The 19,558-nt window shown below is 45.2% G+C and overlaps 1 protein-coding gene across 8 annotated transcripts in view; it reads left to right on the top strand.

The window, feature by feature from the left end:
* Positions 1-18,206, top strand: part of ZNF438 (zinc finger protein 438) — a 172,311-nt gene extending 154,105 nt beyond the window's left edge. For 7 of the 8 annotated variants that reach the window (XM_087857570.1, XM_087857568.1, XM_045786437.2 and 4 more), the window contains 2 exons: positions 14,136-15,927; positions 17,278-18,206. In XM_087857570.1, coding sequence (XP_087713696.1) covers positions 14,136-15,927; positions 17,278-17,887 — 2,402 coding nt within the window. In that variant the 3' untranslated portion in view covers positions 17,888-18,206. Of the gene's footprint in view, positions 1-11,350; positions 12,480-14,135; positions 15,928-17,277 lie in introns of those variants that run through there. The other variant, XM_087857573.1, reaches the window with a different exon arrangement.
* The last annotated feature ends 1,352 nt before the right edge of the window (positions 18,207-19,558 follow it).

Genomic DNA, 19,558 nt, shown 5'->3' on the forward strand with positions numbered 1-19,558 from the left:
TCTTTTACCCATCCATATAGCCTCAGGTATTGGTAACTCATTGAGTTTGCAGATCTTCTACACATCATTTTATTCAGTATTTGAAAGATCCTCTTTGTTAATGTAACCACTAGTCTCATCTCAAAAATCATCGAGTATTGGGAAGCTTCAAGCTCCCAGTGATGAATTCATGTTTTCCAAACTTCTGCTGCTTTTAAGAATGATTTTTATCACTGGCAACAGTTACCATCAGATGTTTTTTCTTGTAGTGACAAGCTCTGTTCGTTCACTTTTGAGGAAATGTCTGCCAAATACCTAAGTTTGACCATGCTCTTTCAACATGTGTCTGTCAGATGTAGTTTCAAGTAGAAGTGGTGTTCCAGGACAAAAGCTGCTAGTTTACCATCGCAACTCCGTGGCACAAGTGCTTTTCCTCAAGTCGTCCTTCGGTATGCAGCAGAGGTTCTATGAGTATGAACCATCTCATCACACAGAATTTTAAAAAGGCATGTAAGGATCATGGTTTTTATAAAACTAAAATTTCATACTGCTTCTGTGTTGTTGTACTGAGAGGATGTGTTGGTAAAGAATATGGCTGTGTGGACAGTTTGCGGTCATTGCCTGAATTCAGTCTAAGGTGCTAAGGAGCAGTTTTACCAGTTCTCCCTTTTGTCCCATCAGTGCAACAGACGCAAAGGCCAACACATTGGAAAAGGCTAATGGCATCTTGTTATTAGTATGAGAAGACAGTGTTGGGACCCTTCCCAGGGTTGGCAGACCACACTTTGAGAAGTGATGATCCACTGTAATCCTTTCTTGTTAAAGGAAGCAACTGAAGGCCAATAAGGATTATTATCTTGCTCAGACCCATTCCCGTAGCAAAAGGAAGAACCAAAGCCAGACCTCTGCCCTCCTTCTTATATGTGATGTAATTTGTTTGCTTTTCCCTGAGAAACTCCCTCTCCCCGCCCCCAACCAAAAAACGAAAATCCCCCAGATCCAAACCCTAGGCCACAGCACTGATGTTTGATCAAGTTTATTAAAGGGGCAGGACTTGCCACATGAGGAATTCAGAAATTCTTTCAACATTTTTGGACTTTTTCATTCAGTTCTGGTGTTCTTCAATGACTTCAGGTTCAAAAGCAAGTGGTATAGGTTTAGAAAATCTATGTTATTTCTAAAATTATAAAAGACCTTGGTAATGACCTTTTTTCTTCATTTTTGCTCATGATAAAAAACTACTTTAAATCAGTACTTGGATGTGTCATTAAATTAATTGTGTAATTGTTGCTTTAAAGAAGTCACATTTTGGTGTGAGCCTGATTTGCTCACCAGAAGCTCTGTAAAAGAAGGCCACCCAGGCAAGAGTGGCCAGGACACTGAAGGGAATCACTCTGTGTATTAACTGCCTCTCCAGCAATGATACTATGGATTCCTATTATGTGGCACTCACCAGCCACTGGAGGAGACTGACATCTGAACAGATAAATTGCAAAACATTTAGTAATAAGTTCAGTGTGTTGGAATGTAAGGGGAACAGCTTTGGTGCCAGACAGACCTGGGTTCCTATCTAACTCTCACCAGCCTTGTGCCCTTACAAGAAATACTCAGTTTCCGTGTCTGTAGACTGAAGATGTTAATATTGAGAGTTGGTGGAGGATTAAGTGAGATATAGTTTAAGCGCCCAATCTGACTCCCGACAGGAGGACATTTTAGTACTACACAATGGATTTTAAGGGTATAAGGGATTGAGGGATGAATACAAGTTGATGAGTAGACAGAGACCGTATACACTAACTACTATTAAATTTTCTCATGAAGAAAAGAGATAGGGCAGTAGCTTGAAGAGGAGATAGAGCCCAAATACTCTTTACTGGTGTTTTGGATTTTATATTTTTGTGTTCAGCAAAAGCAAAGGAGAAAGCAAGACAATATAGTTGAACATCAATAGTTCACTCATTTAGTGAATAACATACTGTGCGATGGCTGTGTATCAAATACTGATCTGGGTACTGAGGTCTTGGCAGCGAACAAAATAAGCTTCTCTTGCTTGGAGCTTATATTCTAGCAGGAGGAGACAGCTAATATAATATCATAATGAAGGACAGTTAAAGCAGAGAAAGAAACAGCAGGTGATCGCATGGGGCTGAACAGGTACTTTTAGATAGGATGGTCAGGGAAGGCTGGGAGCTCACTGGTAGTAGAGGATCTCTGAGGCAGCATGAGGGGCCTGGAGAGAAACATGGGGTGCAGAACAGGGTTGGAAATACTCCCATTTCCTTACTCTAAAATGCACATTTTTTCACATTTTAGTGTCTCAGGACTTGAGGTAGATGAATTGTATATTTAGAGTAACAGTGCTTCTCCCTCCTTTCCCGTCACCCCAGAATAGGTAAATTTATTTATGTAATTTAATTACATACTAGATTTTAGGAATAGAAAGAAGGAATAGTAAATGATTTTCTACTTAATAACTTCTCTTTTGTCCACAAGGTCTTAGTCACTCCAGGCCACTGTAACAAAGTACCATAGAATAAGTGGCTAAAAACAACAGAAATTTATTTCTCACAATTCAGGAGACTGAAAGTATAAGATCGGGGTGCCAACATGGTCAGATTCTGGTGACAGCTGTTGGGGAGGAAAAATTTTCCCTTTACCCTTTTTGGTTCTTTGGCTGACCTAATAATAAAATTAACATAGGACAGGAGAAAAACAAATTTAATTATGTCTAAATGGAGGCCCCACAAAGACAGTGTGACCCAAAGACAAGTTGGGCAATTGAGGTTTATAGGCCATCCTGAGCTAAGGAATGGGATAGGGGCCTGGGGCTCCAAAGAGGAGGAGGGTAATTCATAGGATGATAAGAAGAGCAGATGTTTAGTAATTAGATGTTTGCCCTGTCATACAGATAGGGCATTCGGTTAAAAGTTATCTCTGGTAATAGCCCTCTCTCCGAGCCAGGCTCCCTAGCAAAATTCTTTTAGGTAGTTAGGAAGAGGTAAAAGTTTATCTTGAGTCTTCTGGGTCTGGATTGCCTTCAGCTCAAAATAATCCACATGTCAAAGTAACATATTTGGTGTCATGTATTCTGCTCCCCTTCAGAGCCCTCTTCTGGGTTACAAACTGCTATCTTTTTATTGTATTCTCATGTGGCAGAAAGAAGGCAAAGAGTTCTGTGGGGTCCCTTTTATGAAGACATTAATGCTATTCATAAGGGCTCCACCCTCATGACCTAATTATTTCCCAGTGGCCCCACCTTTTAATACCATTATGCTGGGGCATTAGGATTTCAACATACGAATTTGGGGGGAATACAAACATTACGTCCATTGCAAGGTCAATGCCAAAAATCATTGGCAAGAGAGAAAGAGAGACACAGGGATAAGGTAGCGTTGGGGGAGAGGGAGAGTGCCTCAGAAAGTTCAGAAACCTGAGCTAGTCTCAGTGAGGAACAGAAGGGAGTCTCTTAGGGATAAAAGACAGATTGTGGAATAGGTCTGCAGTTCGACTCTGGGAACTTTAAATTCGTAATGTTGTCTAGTGCTCACAGTGGTTGGATTTCTCAACACTAGGCAGCAAGCAGTGGGAGTGGAGAGCACAGTGTGGGACCAGATGGGATAGGTACTGTACAAAGATAGCAGTGGGGTGAACCTAGCATATGCTGGCAGTGTCCATGGATGGTCAACCAGTAGGCCAGTTCCAGAACCAGGGGTCATCTACCTACATGCACACACATGCAAACGTGCAGAGCCTTGAGAAAAAGGGAACACAGGTGGACTGCATAATCACTGCATCTCTTCAGTGAAGATGGAGAGTTAACTCTGACATGTTTCTAACATGTAGATGAGAGTACATGTTCCTTCAACCAGACTTTGTCATTGCCATCCAAATAACAGTAAAGGTGTTGATGGAGGAGAAGCCGAGCAGAATTCACAAAGAAAGGATTCCAAAGTGGTCCCACAGTTTTCCGGCTCTGATGCTTTCCTCTCTCTAGTAGCTCAGGTCGGCATCTGATTATGTCAGCTGCATCTCAGAATCTGTATTTGCCGGTTAACTCCTACACAAGCAGTCTGGTCAGTTTCCCAAAGGTAACCACCGCCCATGCAGTTACCTCAGTACCAGTGGGTGCCTGCTGCTTCATTGTCTTTATTTATTTTTTTCAGTGTGTCAGTAGTCTAGGTGGTCTCTCTATATTAATCAGGGTGTGTCTTGACTAAGAATTAATTAACAGTCAGGACTTACCAAACAGGAGTTTTAGAGAATAATAATCCACACGACAAAGGATTACACAGTTCTATGCATTTGCACTTGCAAATCATGAACTATTTGACATAAAAGCTGAGGTAGAGAAAAACTTGCAGCAAAAAGGGTTATAAATCACTGTGAGTTGAAGATAAATCAGAAGTGAAAACAAAACATCTGTAAAACTGTACCAGAAAGCAGTGGAACAATTACTTCATTTTTTAAAATGCAGTTTGCATGGTCCTTAAAAAATGCCCATTCTATAAAGTAAATCTACTCTTGAAATCACAGTATCAAAATATCTTTGTGATTCCAGTCCCTTGCTTTTAACCATACTGTGATCTTTGCCACTTTGGTTTCATAATCATGGTATTTTGACCATAGGCAAGAGCCGTCTGCATGTGTCCGGGTTTAATTGTTCCAACTGACTGCACATTCTCATGTTGAAACCTTATCTTTCTGTTTATCCCACTAAGGAAAAGGTTTTCTTCACCAACTGTCATCTTGTTAGTCATCCCAGATACTTAGCCGTTCCAACTGATATTAAAATATAAGATTAAAAAGAAGGGGCCCGTTTTTAATTTGTTGGTGGAAGAGTTCTCGCCATGAGACATCCATGCAGCTTATAAAAGCTCTTTTGCGGGAGATGTTTCCTTGCCCACCCATTGTGTTGAAAAACCACTGACTCAGAAAATGTTGGAATCTCCTTGGAAAGACGGTGTGCACGGGTGTTTGCTAGGAGGGGTAGGACATCAAATGAAGCGATGTGCTGTCTTTACCTGGATGGAGTTCAGTTATCAAGGTCTTCTGAATTTCAACTATGTGAGCCCACTGAATCTTAAGAATTCTAGTTAATATTAACAATAAGAAAAAAATGGGAGAATGGGATTAAGAAAGTATTTCGAAAGTTTCTATTTGTCTTGCTTTGTGTCCCCCATAGATCATAAACTTTTAGTTACATTTTCATGCTGCTCAGTCATTCTTAGATTTGGGTTAAGACACAAAAGAGACTGTTTTGTAATAATGAATAAAATCTTGTGCATGTTATAATTTTTTTGGCCAAAAAGATTAATAACTTTATCTTTCTAAATGTATTAAAAATTAAAAGATTTCATATAGTTCTCAACTACTTTTCATCCAGAGCGCTTGAAATAAAAAATTCCTCCCAGAAATAAGGACTGATAAAAGGACTGATAATTAAAATGAAGGAGAAATTCATTGAAATGGAGGATTATTAAAATGTATTTTAAATGATAAAGCTTTTCACATTTTCTTTTCATTTGGGACATGAATTATGTGGTCCAAAAAGAATAATTAGTTACTTGAACTTAACAAACCCCATTGTATTAGTTTTCCTTTTATTGCCATTAACATTTTAGGTAATTGGCTTTTAAATTCTTCCACAAAGAATGCTTGTTTCCTCTTGCTTCCTGATATATTTACATGTCTAATTTATTCAATTTTATGGGCTCCTCTTTTGGTGCTCACATTTTCTTTCTGTCTTTTCTTAAGGTATTTTAAACTTTTTTCTTAATGATTTACTCACCAAAACACTGAAATCTACAAGAAAGTGCTTTCAGAATTGCGGTTGACCTGTCCCTATCCTCTTTGAGAGTTCACATATTTTCCCTCCTGAATAGCAAAATCACATGGCTATTGCTCTCAGGGTCCTGCAGAGCTGTGACCAGCATCCCCAGTTCTGCTCTAGGCCCCTTCCCTCCCAGGGCCACCGAGACCTGGGCTCACCCCTGCCCCTGAAAAGTCTACTAGGGGAGTGGCTTTCTTCCTGGCCAGGGTTGAGAACACCAATTAGCATCTATACTCAATATAAACAAAAGCAGGGAAGAGTGTCCCCATAAAACAGCTCTTTAAAATGCACATATGTTAACTCCTATTCACTGTAATTGTTCATCTGATTAGCACTTTGTCAACTGGGATGGAAAACTTGGGGGCCAGGAGGAAGAGGGGGTGGTAGGATAGATGAGATGTGGGGAAGGTCAAGCTGCCATAAGAGGTGGTTGGAGAGTGGCGTGAAAGAAAAAATGCTTTACAGTTTTATTGGGACCATTATTCACAAGTAATAGCCATTTCTTCCCCTTTCCTTTCTTTACCTCTCAAGAAAGAAACCTCAGTTTTAGGATTCAGTACCATTTCCATATGATTAGCATTCAAGATTTGTGCATTTTTTTCTTCCCACCAAAAATAACTGTCAAGGACCTCATACTTCTTGTCAAGAGAAAGTGAAAACCGGATGTCTGCTGAGCATCTAACTGTGGTAGACACGACCTTGGCACCTTCGTGGGCACTTTTTTCATTTAATCCTGACCGTGATCTTTGCAGCAAGATGTTCTTATGCCCATTTCAAATGAGGACAGTTAGGCTCAGAGAGTGACTTTCCCGAGACAGAGCCAGGAGCTAAAACCACATCTGTCTGAACCCCAAACCCCGTGTTTTCACTGGCGCCCACGATAGAGGCCATCACCCTGCATAATAGCTCAGTCAGCATGTCAGCCGGGCCAAGGTTTGAGTTCCAGCACCGTTACTGAACCAGCTTCGAAATCTTGATCTAGAAAAAGTACTTAGCAGTAATTTTTTTAAAGATTTTTTTATTTATGTAAGAGAGAGAGATAGTGAGCATGCGCACAGGCAAACAAGCGGGGGAAAGGGCAGAGGGAGAGAATATCCAAGCAGACTCCTGCTGAGCACAGAGCCTGATGTGGAGCTCCATCTCTTGACCCAGGAGATCAGGACCTGAGCTGAAATCAAGAGTCGGACACTTAACCGACTGCGCCCCTTAACAGAAATTTCTAACTCGGGTTTTTGTGGTGATGAAATGACCTAGTGCATGTGAAGTATTTGATAAGTGCTAGGAAGTAAGGGAACTCCGGTGCTCAGAAAGCAAGCATTCCCTTTCTTCCTAAGTGAGGCAGTGAATTCACTGTCTGGCAGGACAGCTCTCACTGGCCTGTGCTGCAAGGAGGGGGTCTGGCTGTCACGGGGGGTGTTACAGGAGGGAAGCAGAGGCGTTAGCTGAGAGCTTGGTTTGCAGAGCGGGGAAGTGTGCAAGCAGAGCAGACAACACTGGACTCCGAACACAAGATACCCGATTGGGGAAGTGCCTATTTCCTTTGTATGGTATCAGATTGCCTGAAATCTGGGTCCTAGCCATACTGACTCTAGGAGGTCATAGTGCTCCAGATAAGTGGACTAGAAATGGTATTTGGCATCCTAAGTCCTTAGACACAAAACCACTCTGTGCCTATTGCCAGCGCGTTTTACAGTGTGCCCTGTAGTCAGTGCTAAAGAAACTCCTGTCGACTGTGTTGCCCCAGAGGCCGGGCGGTGCCTTGGGGAGAGGGTAGGCAGTGGCTCAACGTGTTTATAGGTTTTTCAACAAAATTAAGTTGAGCTCCCTTGTGTTCTGAGCTGTTTCTTTTATCTCATACTTCTCCAGGGTTTTACCTTATTTGTTTTAACCAGAGACCATCTTGGGAAACAATTTGAACCCCAACTGGAATTTATCATTTGAAAGCCAAGTGAGGGGGAGAATAGGGATGACAGCAAATAAAGCTAAAGATAGGGTTTTTCAGTTTAATACAATTAAAACCTAAACAACATCTGAAAGTTTGGCTCTTTTGTGGCTTAGACTTCGACAGCACTTGTGTTCCGAGCTGAGGTCCAGGGAGCCTGTTTCAAGAGCAGGGACTCTCATCTCTTTGCCCGCTCGCTACTCCATGCTCAGCAGAAGGCCTGGGGGGTCCCAAACACATGGGGTAATGGAACTGTGCCCAAACGAACGAAGGGACGAGCGGGACGAACTTCACTCAGAAGCCAGAGAACAGGCCTTGGTTCTGCCAGTGGAAATGAGGGAGTTGATGATTGCAGTTGTCTTACAGAATCACCCGCCCTTGTGCTTGTGTCTTACTTAGTATTGTCTAGGACTTGCTGTGAGCCTGTGATCAAGCTGGCTTCCATGCTGTCTCTTAGTACCATCAAGCCCTCATTCTTCCCTCTGCTGTCTCTGCCTGCACACCGGTCCTTTGGTGGTACTGGAGGAGGAGGAGGACACACATTATACCTTCTCCAAACAAGTAGGATCTGGCAACCTTATTGGACTTGTGAGAGTCCTGTAAATAGTAAGGGCAAATTCAACTTTAAAGAATCTACTTTAACCTTCAAATGACTATTAATTTTTCATGAAGTCTCTCTAATGAGTGGGCTTTCAGAAAGTCCTCATGTTATGGTAACTGAAGTTTTGGGATACGACAAGCCATTTCTATTCCAAGTTTCCTTTTTTCCCCTCTCCTTAAAATTCAGAGATAACATTATATCTTGTAGTTAATTAGGACAACTTTGTTTATTATGTAGCCCCTTTGAGGGGAGGATGAAGGAGGGGAGGGTGATTGCTTCAAGTCAGAATGGGACAGATCTGGATGGTGTGGACTTCGGCAATTACTTAGCTTCCTCAAGTCTCATTTTTTCTTAATCTGTGAAAAGGGGACAATAATAATTACTTGGAACGTTTGTGTGAGGGTTCAGTGAAAAGGCCTAGCACAGATCCCAGCCCATAATGAGGACTCCATACCTCCGTGTTTTCCTTTAATCCATAGTTCCATCAATTTTTCACCAACTGTAAATGTCACTTTGCAAAATAGTTATTTTTAATACACTTAACGTAGTAAAAACAGCCCATATTTAAAATCCTAATATTAAGTTTCACGTTGTATAATTGTACAAAATTAATTTTACTGAGTGAGCCTTTTATGTTTTCAGTTAATAAAAGTCCATGTTTAGTGCCTGAGAGTCCTGTGAGTCTCTTTAACTGTGTTATGGGAAATTTTGCAGGATTTCCAGAAATTATGAATGTCACTGGAAATTTCTACTTCTCATTATTTAGTGCACAGTTCTTTGAGATCTATAATTCAGGAGGTGACAGGGGAGGGTTTTTAGATCACACTTTCTGGGGAGGCCTTGTAAATGCATGTGGAGCAAACCACTGTTATAGCTGCATTGCCAAGAAAGACTTCCTACAGTCACGCCATCCTCGTGTTTTAGAGTTTTAAAAAGTTAACAGCATTTTCAGCTTCTCTAAGGACTCCTATTGTTCAAACTACTTTAAAAAGAAAAGAAAAGAAAAACCTGTAGTTATTCTAGCATAACTGACCTTTATTGCAAATTGCTTCATTTTATCCTAAAGAGCCCAGTGTTTGCCGGAACAATTCTCAGGACTCCCATTGTCCTTGGGAAGTAATGAGCTCTAGTACTTCTCAGTGTTCAACTTTGGGGGGTAGTTATGCCCGGCCTGTCAGATTATTAGATTACTTCCCTCATCGTTAGCAGTTCTTGTCCTTAAACAGGCAAGGAAAACAAAACAGAAGACACTCCGTGTGTAATCTAGACACACTCATTTATGCAGACACACACTTATCCACCGTGACTGTCCCCAAAAGGTACCCGTTTTAAAAACAGATTCAAAAGGGAAACTTCATTTTCCTTGCATTCATTCAGCAGATATTTGCGGGCACCTCCTGTGTGCCAGGCACAGGGAGTGTTCAGTGGAAAAGAAGCACGTGTCCTGTCCTGACCACTTCATTTCCCGTGCCCCCCAACCCAAAGGCCACCATCGATGCCGGTTTCTTTTGCTTCCCTTCAGAGATATTCTGTGCATAGTAGGAATACATTTTTGTGTCTATCTCACTATTTGCTTTAATCCAAGTGATAGCACACTATACCGCTCACATCTTGGAGAATATTCCAGATCGGTCTAGCTCATCCTTCTTTCTTACTGTTGCATAGCATTACATTGGACGGTTGGATGGTTATTTTATGATGTCCCTGTTGCTGGACATATTTAAGTAATTCCTAGGGGTTCTTTTTCTTCTATTTGGGGACCTTGTCCTCTTTCTCCTGCCTTACATTTCTTTTCATGCATCACCGCATTCCGCGTCACTGCATCATTAATGATTCTGGGCAAAGGGACGCAACACCACCTTCATGGACACCCTCACCCCTGTATGTACCTCCTGATAGATCCAGGCCAGCATGACTAGGTTACATTTATCCAGTAAGGCCCTATCTTTCACCCCACGATTTCTTGTGATTACTTTGTAATTGTTGATCATGAAGACAACTGATCAACGGTTCTACCCCCGGATCCACTTCTTCGAATGGCAGCACACTTGAGAGTTGACTCCGTCCGACAGGCATCATCCGTGGAACCTCGGACTGTCATTGCAGGCTGCCCGGGCTGCTCACTGCTCAGCGTTCTCCACGCCGAGGCAGCCACGTACCCTGAAGGCTTCTCTCTGCTCCCGGGTCACAGCCAGCCTCCTTTTCCTTTGAGTGGTGGTGTTCTTCCTGTGTGATTTTATTTCCTCTGTAACGTAGAAACTTTTGAAGATCAATCAAAGCACATTAACTTTAAATGCATCATAATTAGCTTGCTCCCTTTTGGATGGCTCTCTAAAGTATATCTAGTTTCATTTCTGGAAACCTTCACTGTCAGAAGGTTGCTTTCTTATACTTGGTCATAAAAAATAGGAAGCCCCTTCCCAACTTAAATCTTTAGAGACTTTAAAGTGACCTTGACCACGGGTTGTTGCTTCAGCTGCACCTTCTGGTCTTTGTTATTTCTGCTCTTCTTCATGTTGACATCACCATTCTCTGCCTCTGAGGTTCAGTTTTTCCATTTCCAGTTTCTTCTCTCTTTAATCCCCGCTTTTTCCCTCTGTGGATGTCTTTTTTTTTTTTTTTAAAGCGGTTCCTTCTCAGAGCTTGCTTGTTGCTGTCTGTTATCTTGTACCCAAGCAGCACAATTTCTGTTTTCTCTTCCTCCCTCAGATGGTTAGTCAGTGGGCCTCACCGATCCCCTTTATATTAAAGGGTTTTATCATGATGCTAACCCAGTTTCTTATTCTGGCAGTGAAATTAAATTGAAAAAAAATTTTCTGGACATAGATCCTCTCCTTTTTTAATTTTGAAAATCTGGAAAAGTGAAAGTTTGCTTTTAAACGGTGGCCCCCTTTCTTATTTTTTTTTTAGATGATTTTCTAAGCTCAATGTGTAAATTCTTTGTTTCAGCCATGAATCACTTCATTGCCACTTACAACTTCAACAAGTAATTATAATCCTGACATTTCTGCCACACGCCCAACACTGTTCTAGACCCTGGAGACGTAGACAGACTCTGCCCGCAAGAGCTCCACTGCAGTGAGGGAAAGCAGTGGCCCATAATGTAATCCGGGAGATGGAGCCGACGTGCTAGAGAAAATTACAGCAGGAAATGGGGTGGGGAGTTCAGGAAGGGGGTAGTTTCAATGAAGGTGGTCAGAGAAGAGCTCCCCGGGAAGAAGCTACTTGACCAGACTTGAAAGAAACGCTGCAGCAAATACCGGGGATTTATCTGGAGGGAGGAGGTGCGTCCTGGCAGTGAGCACAGCAAGCGTGAAGGCTAAGGAAGCAGGTATGTGGCACCTGGAAGGAAGACCAAAGAGGCCACTGTGGCTGAAGGGTAGCGAACAGAGGAAGTCGGTCAGAGAGGTTCCCAGGAGCCCATAGCATGAGGCCCTTCACGCCATGGCAAGGACTTTGGCTCCGGCTCTGAGATGAAGAGCCATTGGACAGTTTTGAGCAAACGAGTGAGGTAATGTGTCTTGTGTGATGTAGTATTGTCACGTTTTTCAAGAGCCTTTCTTCCAGTTCGGCTGTGCTTAGTCAGTTAGGAGTATGAAGTAGAGCTGAAGGACGCCATGTTTTCTCTCCTCTTCCTCCCTCATTGGTTTGCTGTGTAGATGCCAAGGCCATTATCACTAACGTGATTATTTAATGAGCCTTGTCTTTCAGCAACCAAGAGCTCTCAATAATGTTAAGCTTTTGGTAAACTCAATCCTGATGTAACATATTTCTTTACAACTTTCTTCTACAAAGATGAGAAGATAAGGCTTAAAATGAAAGACATTTAAATTTAAAAGCTGTAAATACAGAACCAGAAAAGAAATGAAAGTATGTAAGAAGAAGAAGCCCATGTGGCAGACCCATTTGGGAGACTGTTGTGTGGTGACTGGCCTGTTTATTTACCCATAAAGTTTGTGGAAACAGCTAAAAAAGATCCCAACAGATCACACAATTCTCCCGACCTGAGTTGCCTAGACCATCGTGCTCATCTTTTCGCTTCTTACTCTAGTGCAAGCTGCCACGTGGAATGTGTTTTTAACATACTTCTTCATCACCGAAGAGTGATTACTTTCTAAAACAAGCTGGTCAGTATACATTTCACCCTTATGCCTGTGTGTGCTACTTACGTACGTGAGGAATGTCATTTCTGCCAAAAGAAACAGCTTTCTGCTAAAATTGTTAGTTTTGGTAACTGTAGACGTTAAAATCTAGGCTGATTTTAAAAATGTTTTAATGGTCTGTTTCGGTAGACTGAAACAGATCACCGGCTCCGCAAGGCAGAAATTGTGTCGTTCATCTTTGTGTCCTTGGTACTCCCCAAACAGCCCTCGGTCCTTCATCCACAACTCCGAAATCTCAAAAGCTCAGAAAACAGAAAAAGTTGGGTACCAAAACTCATTCAGAAACAAAACGTGAACCGAGTGAGACTATTTTAAAAATGTTCATTTGTCCCACTGTTTTGCAAATACTCATCTATTTTACTACGGAAGTGGTAAGAGGTTTAATTTGGGTGCCCTGCAGACCCCTCTGGGTGTTTCCATAACATTTGGTTTATGTGTCTTATTACTTTTCTAAAATTTAAAGTGTAAATCACAAAATACATCCAGCCCAGAACGTTTTAGAAAGGGGATGTGGGCCTGTCGTAGCCAATCCCTAGAGTGGTGTGGGTACCTCGTGAGCGTGAGTGGGAGTGACGTTCGGCTAAAATGAGGACTTAGAAAAGGGGAGCTTTTCCGCAGCCAGGCCTGATGACCTTGAGGTCTCCGGGGGGGGGGAATAAAAAAGATGATTCAGTTCTTAGAAGCGGTGCATCGAAATGCTGTCTTAGTTATTCTCTTAGGTACTTGTAATTGGTCTTCTGTTAATCTAATAAGTCCCAGTAGTAGGAAGTGTTATTGTTATCAGTTAAAATTATTCCTATTAGTGTCCCAGCAGGTGCTTTTTATGTGATTCATGTATTTTTTATGCTGTTTCCGTATCTTACCATTTTGTATCATTTTGTTTTTCTTCAACATTTTTTAAGGTGTCACATCAGCCTTTTTAATGCTGGTGATTTAATTGCAAAAGCACACATAAACAGTTTGAAAGGTGTGAGAAGAAATTCACAAGTCACATGGGGAATAGCAACAAAGCTAGCATTCAGTCTGGAATTCCTCTGCTGCGCAAAACAGCCAGCGGGTCAAATGGTGTGTCCGGAAAGTGAGAGAGAAATGAGCTTGATACAAGAAACGTTTGTTTCACACTGAAGATACAGTGGGAAATATGGATATGAATTAAATACAGCCTTTCCCCTCTCACAGCTTAATCGGGAAAACAAGATGTGTCCCTAAAATAAAGGAGATACACAGCAGAACGTACCAGAGGAGAGTCTTTGCAGCTCGGGGGGTCGGAAAGGGAGATCAGGAACCGGAATTAGGTACTTGGAGAAGGTGAACTTGTGGAATACAGATTGGGAAAGACAGAGGCCAGCTCTCGAGAAGCTCTGTGTTGAGTAGTAGGGACACACAGACAAATTATTGTGGAAAGCAGTCAGTGTTATCCTGGAGGCATTGGAACCATAGCGGAGAACAATCAGTCTCTGGGCAGGTGGGCAGGAGTTGACTTTAAGGCTGGGTCTTTAGGAACACAGGAGTCCGCCCAGGAGGGCCGGGGTGGGTCTGGGAGTGCACTGCAGGTTAGTGAACTCTCCACAGTAGGACAGCTACACTACAGTGACTTTTTATATTGTATTGTCTTTGCAGGCGAATCACACATCTCTTCTGGAACAATTCAGAGTGGGAAAGGTTTGCAGAATAAGAGTCAGTTTAGGACCATTGCACCAAAAATCGTGCCCAAAGTCCTAACATCCAGAGTGTTATCGTGCCATTCTCCGTCCCTCTCTGATCAGGTGAACCCGGGACCCTCCATCAATGCTAAGCCACTGGGGGTGCCCACCCAGAATTATGCTCTGATGCAGGTTGCTGGACAGGAGGGGACGTTTTCACTCGTCGCTCTGCCACACGTTGCCTCAGCTCAGCCAGTCCAGAAGCCCAGACTACCGCTGCCTGAAAACCTTAAACTGCCTATTCCTCGATACCAACCCCCGAGAAATAACAAAGGATCAAGAAAGAAACCCGTTCGGAGCTCCTCGGAGAGTGGCAGTGGCATACCTCCTGCCCAAACCCAAACGTCCCCCTCCCCACCTGACCATCCTGAACCCCCGCGCAATGCCGGTCCCTCAGAGCAAGCGCCTTCCCTGGTCCAAGCCCCAGCTGGCGTCGGCAAGGCGGCACCAACTAGCCAAGGTAGCCCCGGAGAATCTCCACCTCCGGTGACCAGTGACCGTGGAGATCCGAGCCCTCCTGCGGCCCTGACACCGTCCACGCCAGAGGAGCCCTCTGCCAAGCAGGACCTCGCCAAGACTCCAGGGAAAGCAAACTTGGCGAGCAAGAAAACCTGCAGTAAACCTTCCTCCGTTGCCGGTGGAAAACTTAAAGAACAAGTCGATCTTGCAAAAGCCATGACCATTTTATCTCCGGCTCTTTTTGGCAACACAGTTCAGCTGATCTCTCCAGTCCCCAGAGGTAAACTTCCCATCCTCCCCTACGCCAGGATGAAAACAGCCGAGGTGTGCAGGGGTCCGTCGGATGGGAACATCGCCGATGGTTCTCTGCCTGGGCTCAGGGCCGTCTGTGACCAGGCAGCCTCCATCACAGAAGGCTGTCATGCAGCCACCAAAACGGTTGGCAAGACACCTGCTCCGCCGTCGTCCAAGCAGGGCCCCTGCGAGGGTGCTTTTCGTCCCGCCGCCAGACTGGATCTCAGCCACAAAGCAAAGCTGAGCAGCGGGGCCGCAAAGAGAAGAGTCCGGAAACGAAAGGGCCCAGAGGACATGTTGGCATTTCAGGGGAAAAGGAGGAAATGTATCATTAGTAAGTGTAAAGACAGCAAAGAAAGAGTGAAAACCGAGCCCCAGGAATCCAGAGAGCAAAACCCCGGGGCTCTGAAGAAATACCGCAGCATTATGCCGAAGCCCGTGATCGTGGTGCCCGCCGCGGCTCCGGCAGGGGCGCTGCCGTCCCCCGCCCCCGGCGGCCTGGCGCACGACCTTCTGTTCGGCAGTTCGCTGCCTCCGAAGTGCGCGGGCTGGAAGCAGGAGGGCGCCGCGTCCCCGAGGGCCGGCCTCAGGAAGCCGTGGTACAGGTGTCACGTGTGCAACCACCACTTCCAGTTCAAGCAGCACCTTCGCGACCACATGAACACGCACACGGACCGGCGGCCGTACAGTTGTCGGATCTGCCGCAAGGCGTACGTGCGGTCGGGCAGCCTGAGCGCGCACATGAACCTGCAGCACGGCGAGAGCCGGCCCAGGAAGCTCGTGTGCTGCGAGTTCTGCGCCAAGGTGTTCGGCCACGTCAGGGTCTACGTCGGCCACCTAAAAGAGGTGCACCGGGTCGTCATCAGCACCGAGCCCTGCCCCGGAGACAGGCAGCCGGGGGACGCGCCCAAGAGCAGAGGCCTGAGTGGGCGAAGGCCCGACGGATCCGCGGAGAGGTCAGTGCGCCCGGGCCGCAGGCCTGGCAGGAGGGTGGGTTTGGATCTGGAGAACAGGGCGAGATTTCGCGTTCAGAAGGGTGACTTTGTGAAAACCTCTCGCCGATGAGGGTGTCGTAAGGTAGCTACCTCTTCCTCCTCGTGCTGCACGGAGCGATCTCATGTCTCTTGGGTTTCCGAGCAGTGGCGGTGTTTCCTTGCTCTGACCCCGGTAAGGCCGCGCGCGAATGCCAGGCCCAGGTGTGCGGGGACAAGAGAGGGACGGAGGGTTTGGGCACCCGAAGTGCAAACCAGGAAAGTGCTGCATGTAGTTCCTGGTGCTCTCTACGAAGCAATTTTCCCCAAACGGGTGGCCCCAGAATTTATATCTAAACATCATCCTTTGCCCCGGCATACAGTCTGACCCGTGTGCCCCACATTGACCACACCCTGAGGTGTCCAGACCCAGTGCTCTACATTTGCCCAGTTTTTGCCAGATTAACGTTTCCCGTGTCACTGGTCCCCTGTGCGGGTCCTGGCTTCGGGCGTTAGGGACCAGCGGGCTATGTGGTGCCACAGCCTGGCAGACAGGACTGCGAGCAGCGGGTACGCCGGGGAGGCCCGCTCAGTCTGCCCGCTTTCCACCCCATGTCGGGGAGTCTCACTGAAATCCATCCTCACCCACACCAGGAAAATTAAACATTTTTAACTTGAGATGCTCTGACCCTCATCATTCGTCATTGTCCTAATTGTTCCACATACTTCCTATCCAGTTGGTCTTCCTCCGTCACATTTGTTAAAGTCAGGGCCGCCTGTCCTGTTTCTTCCCGGCTTTTCTATAGTTTGTCTGCTTTTCTTCGGGCATTTCTGTCCACTGCAGACATCTGTGCCTTTCATTAATACATATAGCGTCCTCCCTCAAGAAACCCCCCTTCTTCATTGTCTTCTGTGGTACGTCTTGATTTTTAGGTAAAATGGCCAAACTGCTTTGAGTGCTCAAGCTTAGAGAGGAAGGGCAACAGTGGGGCCGAACCAGCGTGGGTCCCTGCCAGGCTTCCCTTGCTGCTACCTGGCTCTCGAGTTGATGACAGCTAGTTGGTCACTAAAGAGCAGTTAGCCGCCCTGGGGAGAGACAGGACAGGAAACACTCCTTCCCTCAGTGGACGCTGGGAGCTCAAGACCCTGGTGGCCCCGAGCAGGAGTGACGGCTGGTGTTCCCCATGGCCTCTGCTTCCCCGGGTGCTGTTTCCCCATTCCCTGAATTTCTCCTCCGCAGGGGTGTTTGGGATCCCTGAAGATGAGCATCTGAGAGGAAAAGCTCCAGTTGTGGTTTTTGTGAAATCTTCTATTGGCTCTTTTCCCCCTTTTCAGGGAAAACAAGTCAAGCCTGGAAGAAGACCTCCTCCTCACCCAGGCAGATGAAGTCAAGTTACAAATCAAATGTGGCCGCTGTCAGATTACTGCCCAGTCTTTCGCTGAAATCAAGTTTCATTTACTTTACGTCCACGGAGAGGAAATTCAGGGCCGGCTGCAAGAGGAGAGCCTCCCAGCAAGCAGAGGCACTCAGGAGGACCTGGTGAAACACGTTGCTCCTTTCTGGAAGCAGCATCCTGAGAGAAGAAAGCTGCTGAACAAGCAGGGTCCCCCTGATGAGGAGGTCCCCAAACTGAAACGGCAGCTCTGCCTTCCTCCCCAGAAGGATGTGGAAATCCTCCGGAAGGCTGAAGGAGCCCAGGCAGGCCCCAGTGAGGCAGGAGCGGCCCCCTGGGGCCCTGCAGGTCCCAGCCCCCACGCCCCCCTCCTTGGGTCCCATTCAGGCTTTAACTGCGTGCTGTGCTCACAGACGCTGCCAAGGAAGGAAGAGCTCCTCCCGCACTGGGAGCAGCAGCACAACTGTGAGGACCCTCCCAGGCTGTGGACGATTTTCAACGCGCTCTCCCACCAGGGAGTGGTCGGACTGGCTGGCAAAACTGAGCAATGAAATACTGGGGTGGGAGGGGGTTAGAGACAGTGTTGCTTGCTTGCTTTCTCTTTCTCTCAAAGTTCTGTGTTCCTAGGGTGGTGCTTAATTGCAAAAGTCAAACAAGATCAGCATTAATGAGCACAAGTGATTTTGTACATAGTTTTATTTTCTTATGAAATATATATATGTATATGCCCTCGATGTATATTTTTCTAGCCATGTGAAGTTTTATTTCAAAATCCTGTGTACTAACTGTTAATGTCCTAGACTTTATTTGAGAATAAATAAAAAGATCAAAATTTGGAGATTGAAATGTAAAAGACGAGAGAGGCTGTTCTTCACATCCAGTTTTCGGCGTGTCTGAGTGTGTGTGTATCATTTTGTTCAGCTGGTTTCTGTTTAAGCAGACTGACACATGTGATAGGTTTCCAGGTGGCAAACCCAGTTCAGTCTCAAGCCTAGTGTAGTGTTGATATTTATCAGATTTGCTGGTGTAGTAGAACAGGCTATCGGGCAGTACATTTAATAAGGTTCGCGTCTACCGTAATTGAAAATCCATGTTTCCAGGCCTTAGATTTTTTTTTTTTAATTTTGCTGTTTTCTTAAATGTACATTACCTCGAAGATCAGATGTTGGTGAAGCCTTACAGCTGTAGTGTTCCATATCAAAGTAATCAAAGCTTTTTTAGTACTTCAGCTAATAAAAAACCACTTTTTTGGTTAAAAGTTCTTTTCAAATAGTCTTTCGGGCCAGGAAATTTACAACCTGGAAAGTGCGTGAGATAGCGCAGTCCAGATGGCGAGGTGTCTGAACCGCTCGCCCTCCCTCCCGAGGAACTTCACAGCCTTGTTGCTAGCTGAGCGCCTTGGATGCCACTGTGCCTTTCAAGCCCAGGGTTCGCCTTGAAAGTCGAGAGTAAATGATTGCCTCTTAAATTCCTGGGAAGTGACCTCGAATCAGAAAAGTTGCCATTTGGAGCTCCGGGCCATTCTGGCTGTAAAATCATTTTCTTAGAACGGGGGAGTGTGTGCGGCCGTCCAACTGAAATTTCAGCCTTTGCGCGAAGGGGCTGTGCGTGGGGCCGGCCCCGTTTGCCCAGAGCGCGGCCCATTTTCCCGTGCTGCAGGAAGTTGCCTGTGCAGAAGGATCTGAATTGGGATTGATAAGCTTGTGGGTCTTAACTCATCTATTTTTAACATCTCGTTTTAATGTGTTCAAAAGCATGATTTGGCTCGAATCGTCCAGAAAAAGCAAACTCAATTTGCCTTTTGGCAAATCATTTTATAAATTTGGGAATAGGAGGGTAAGGATGGCAATCTCTGAAAGATTTTGCCGTGGTTTACCGACCGATCGTGCTCTACCCAGTTTGAAAGGGATTCTATCAGACCTTCATTGTTAGATATTTGTGGAACTGGGCTAGTAATGAAACCCAGTTTGTTTGGGGAAGACTGGTCTGATGAAGACGCCTAAAAAAGGAGATCAACCAAGAATCCATGAGACTCGGATTCCAACAATAATTCAAAGACTCCTCAGTCCTCACGTACTAAGGAGCATTTCTGAAATACGGGCCAGTTGGCTAAGGCAGAGGAGCGGGTCTGGGGTGGGGGGGAGGCAGGGGTGTGGGGGCAGGAGGCACCCGCCCAGCACAGAAAGGAAAGTAAATCCCGGCCTAAGGCCAGTGTTTAACCA

The sequence above is a fragment of the Ursus americanus genome, chromosome 31 (genome assembly GCF_024610735.1).
Source record: "Ursus americanus isolate L20-20 chromosome 31, mUrsAme1.1.p, whole genome shotgun sequence".
In the NCBI taxonomy this organism is placed as follows: domain Eukaryota; kingdom Metazoa; phylum Chordata; class Mammalia; order Carnivora; family Ursidae; genus Ursus; species Ursus americanus.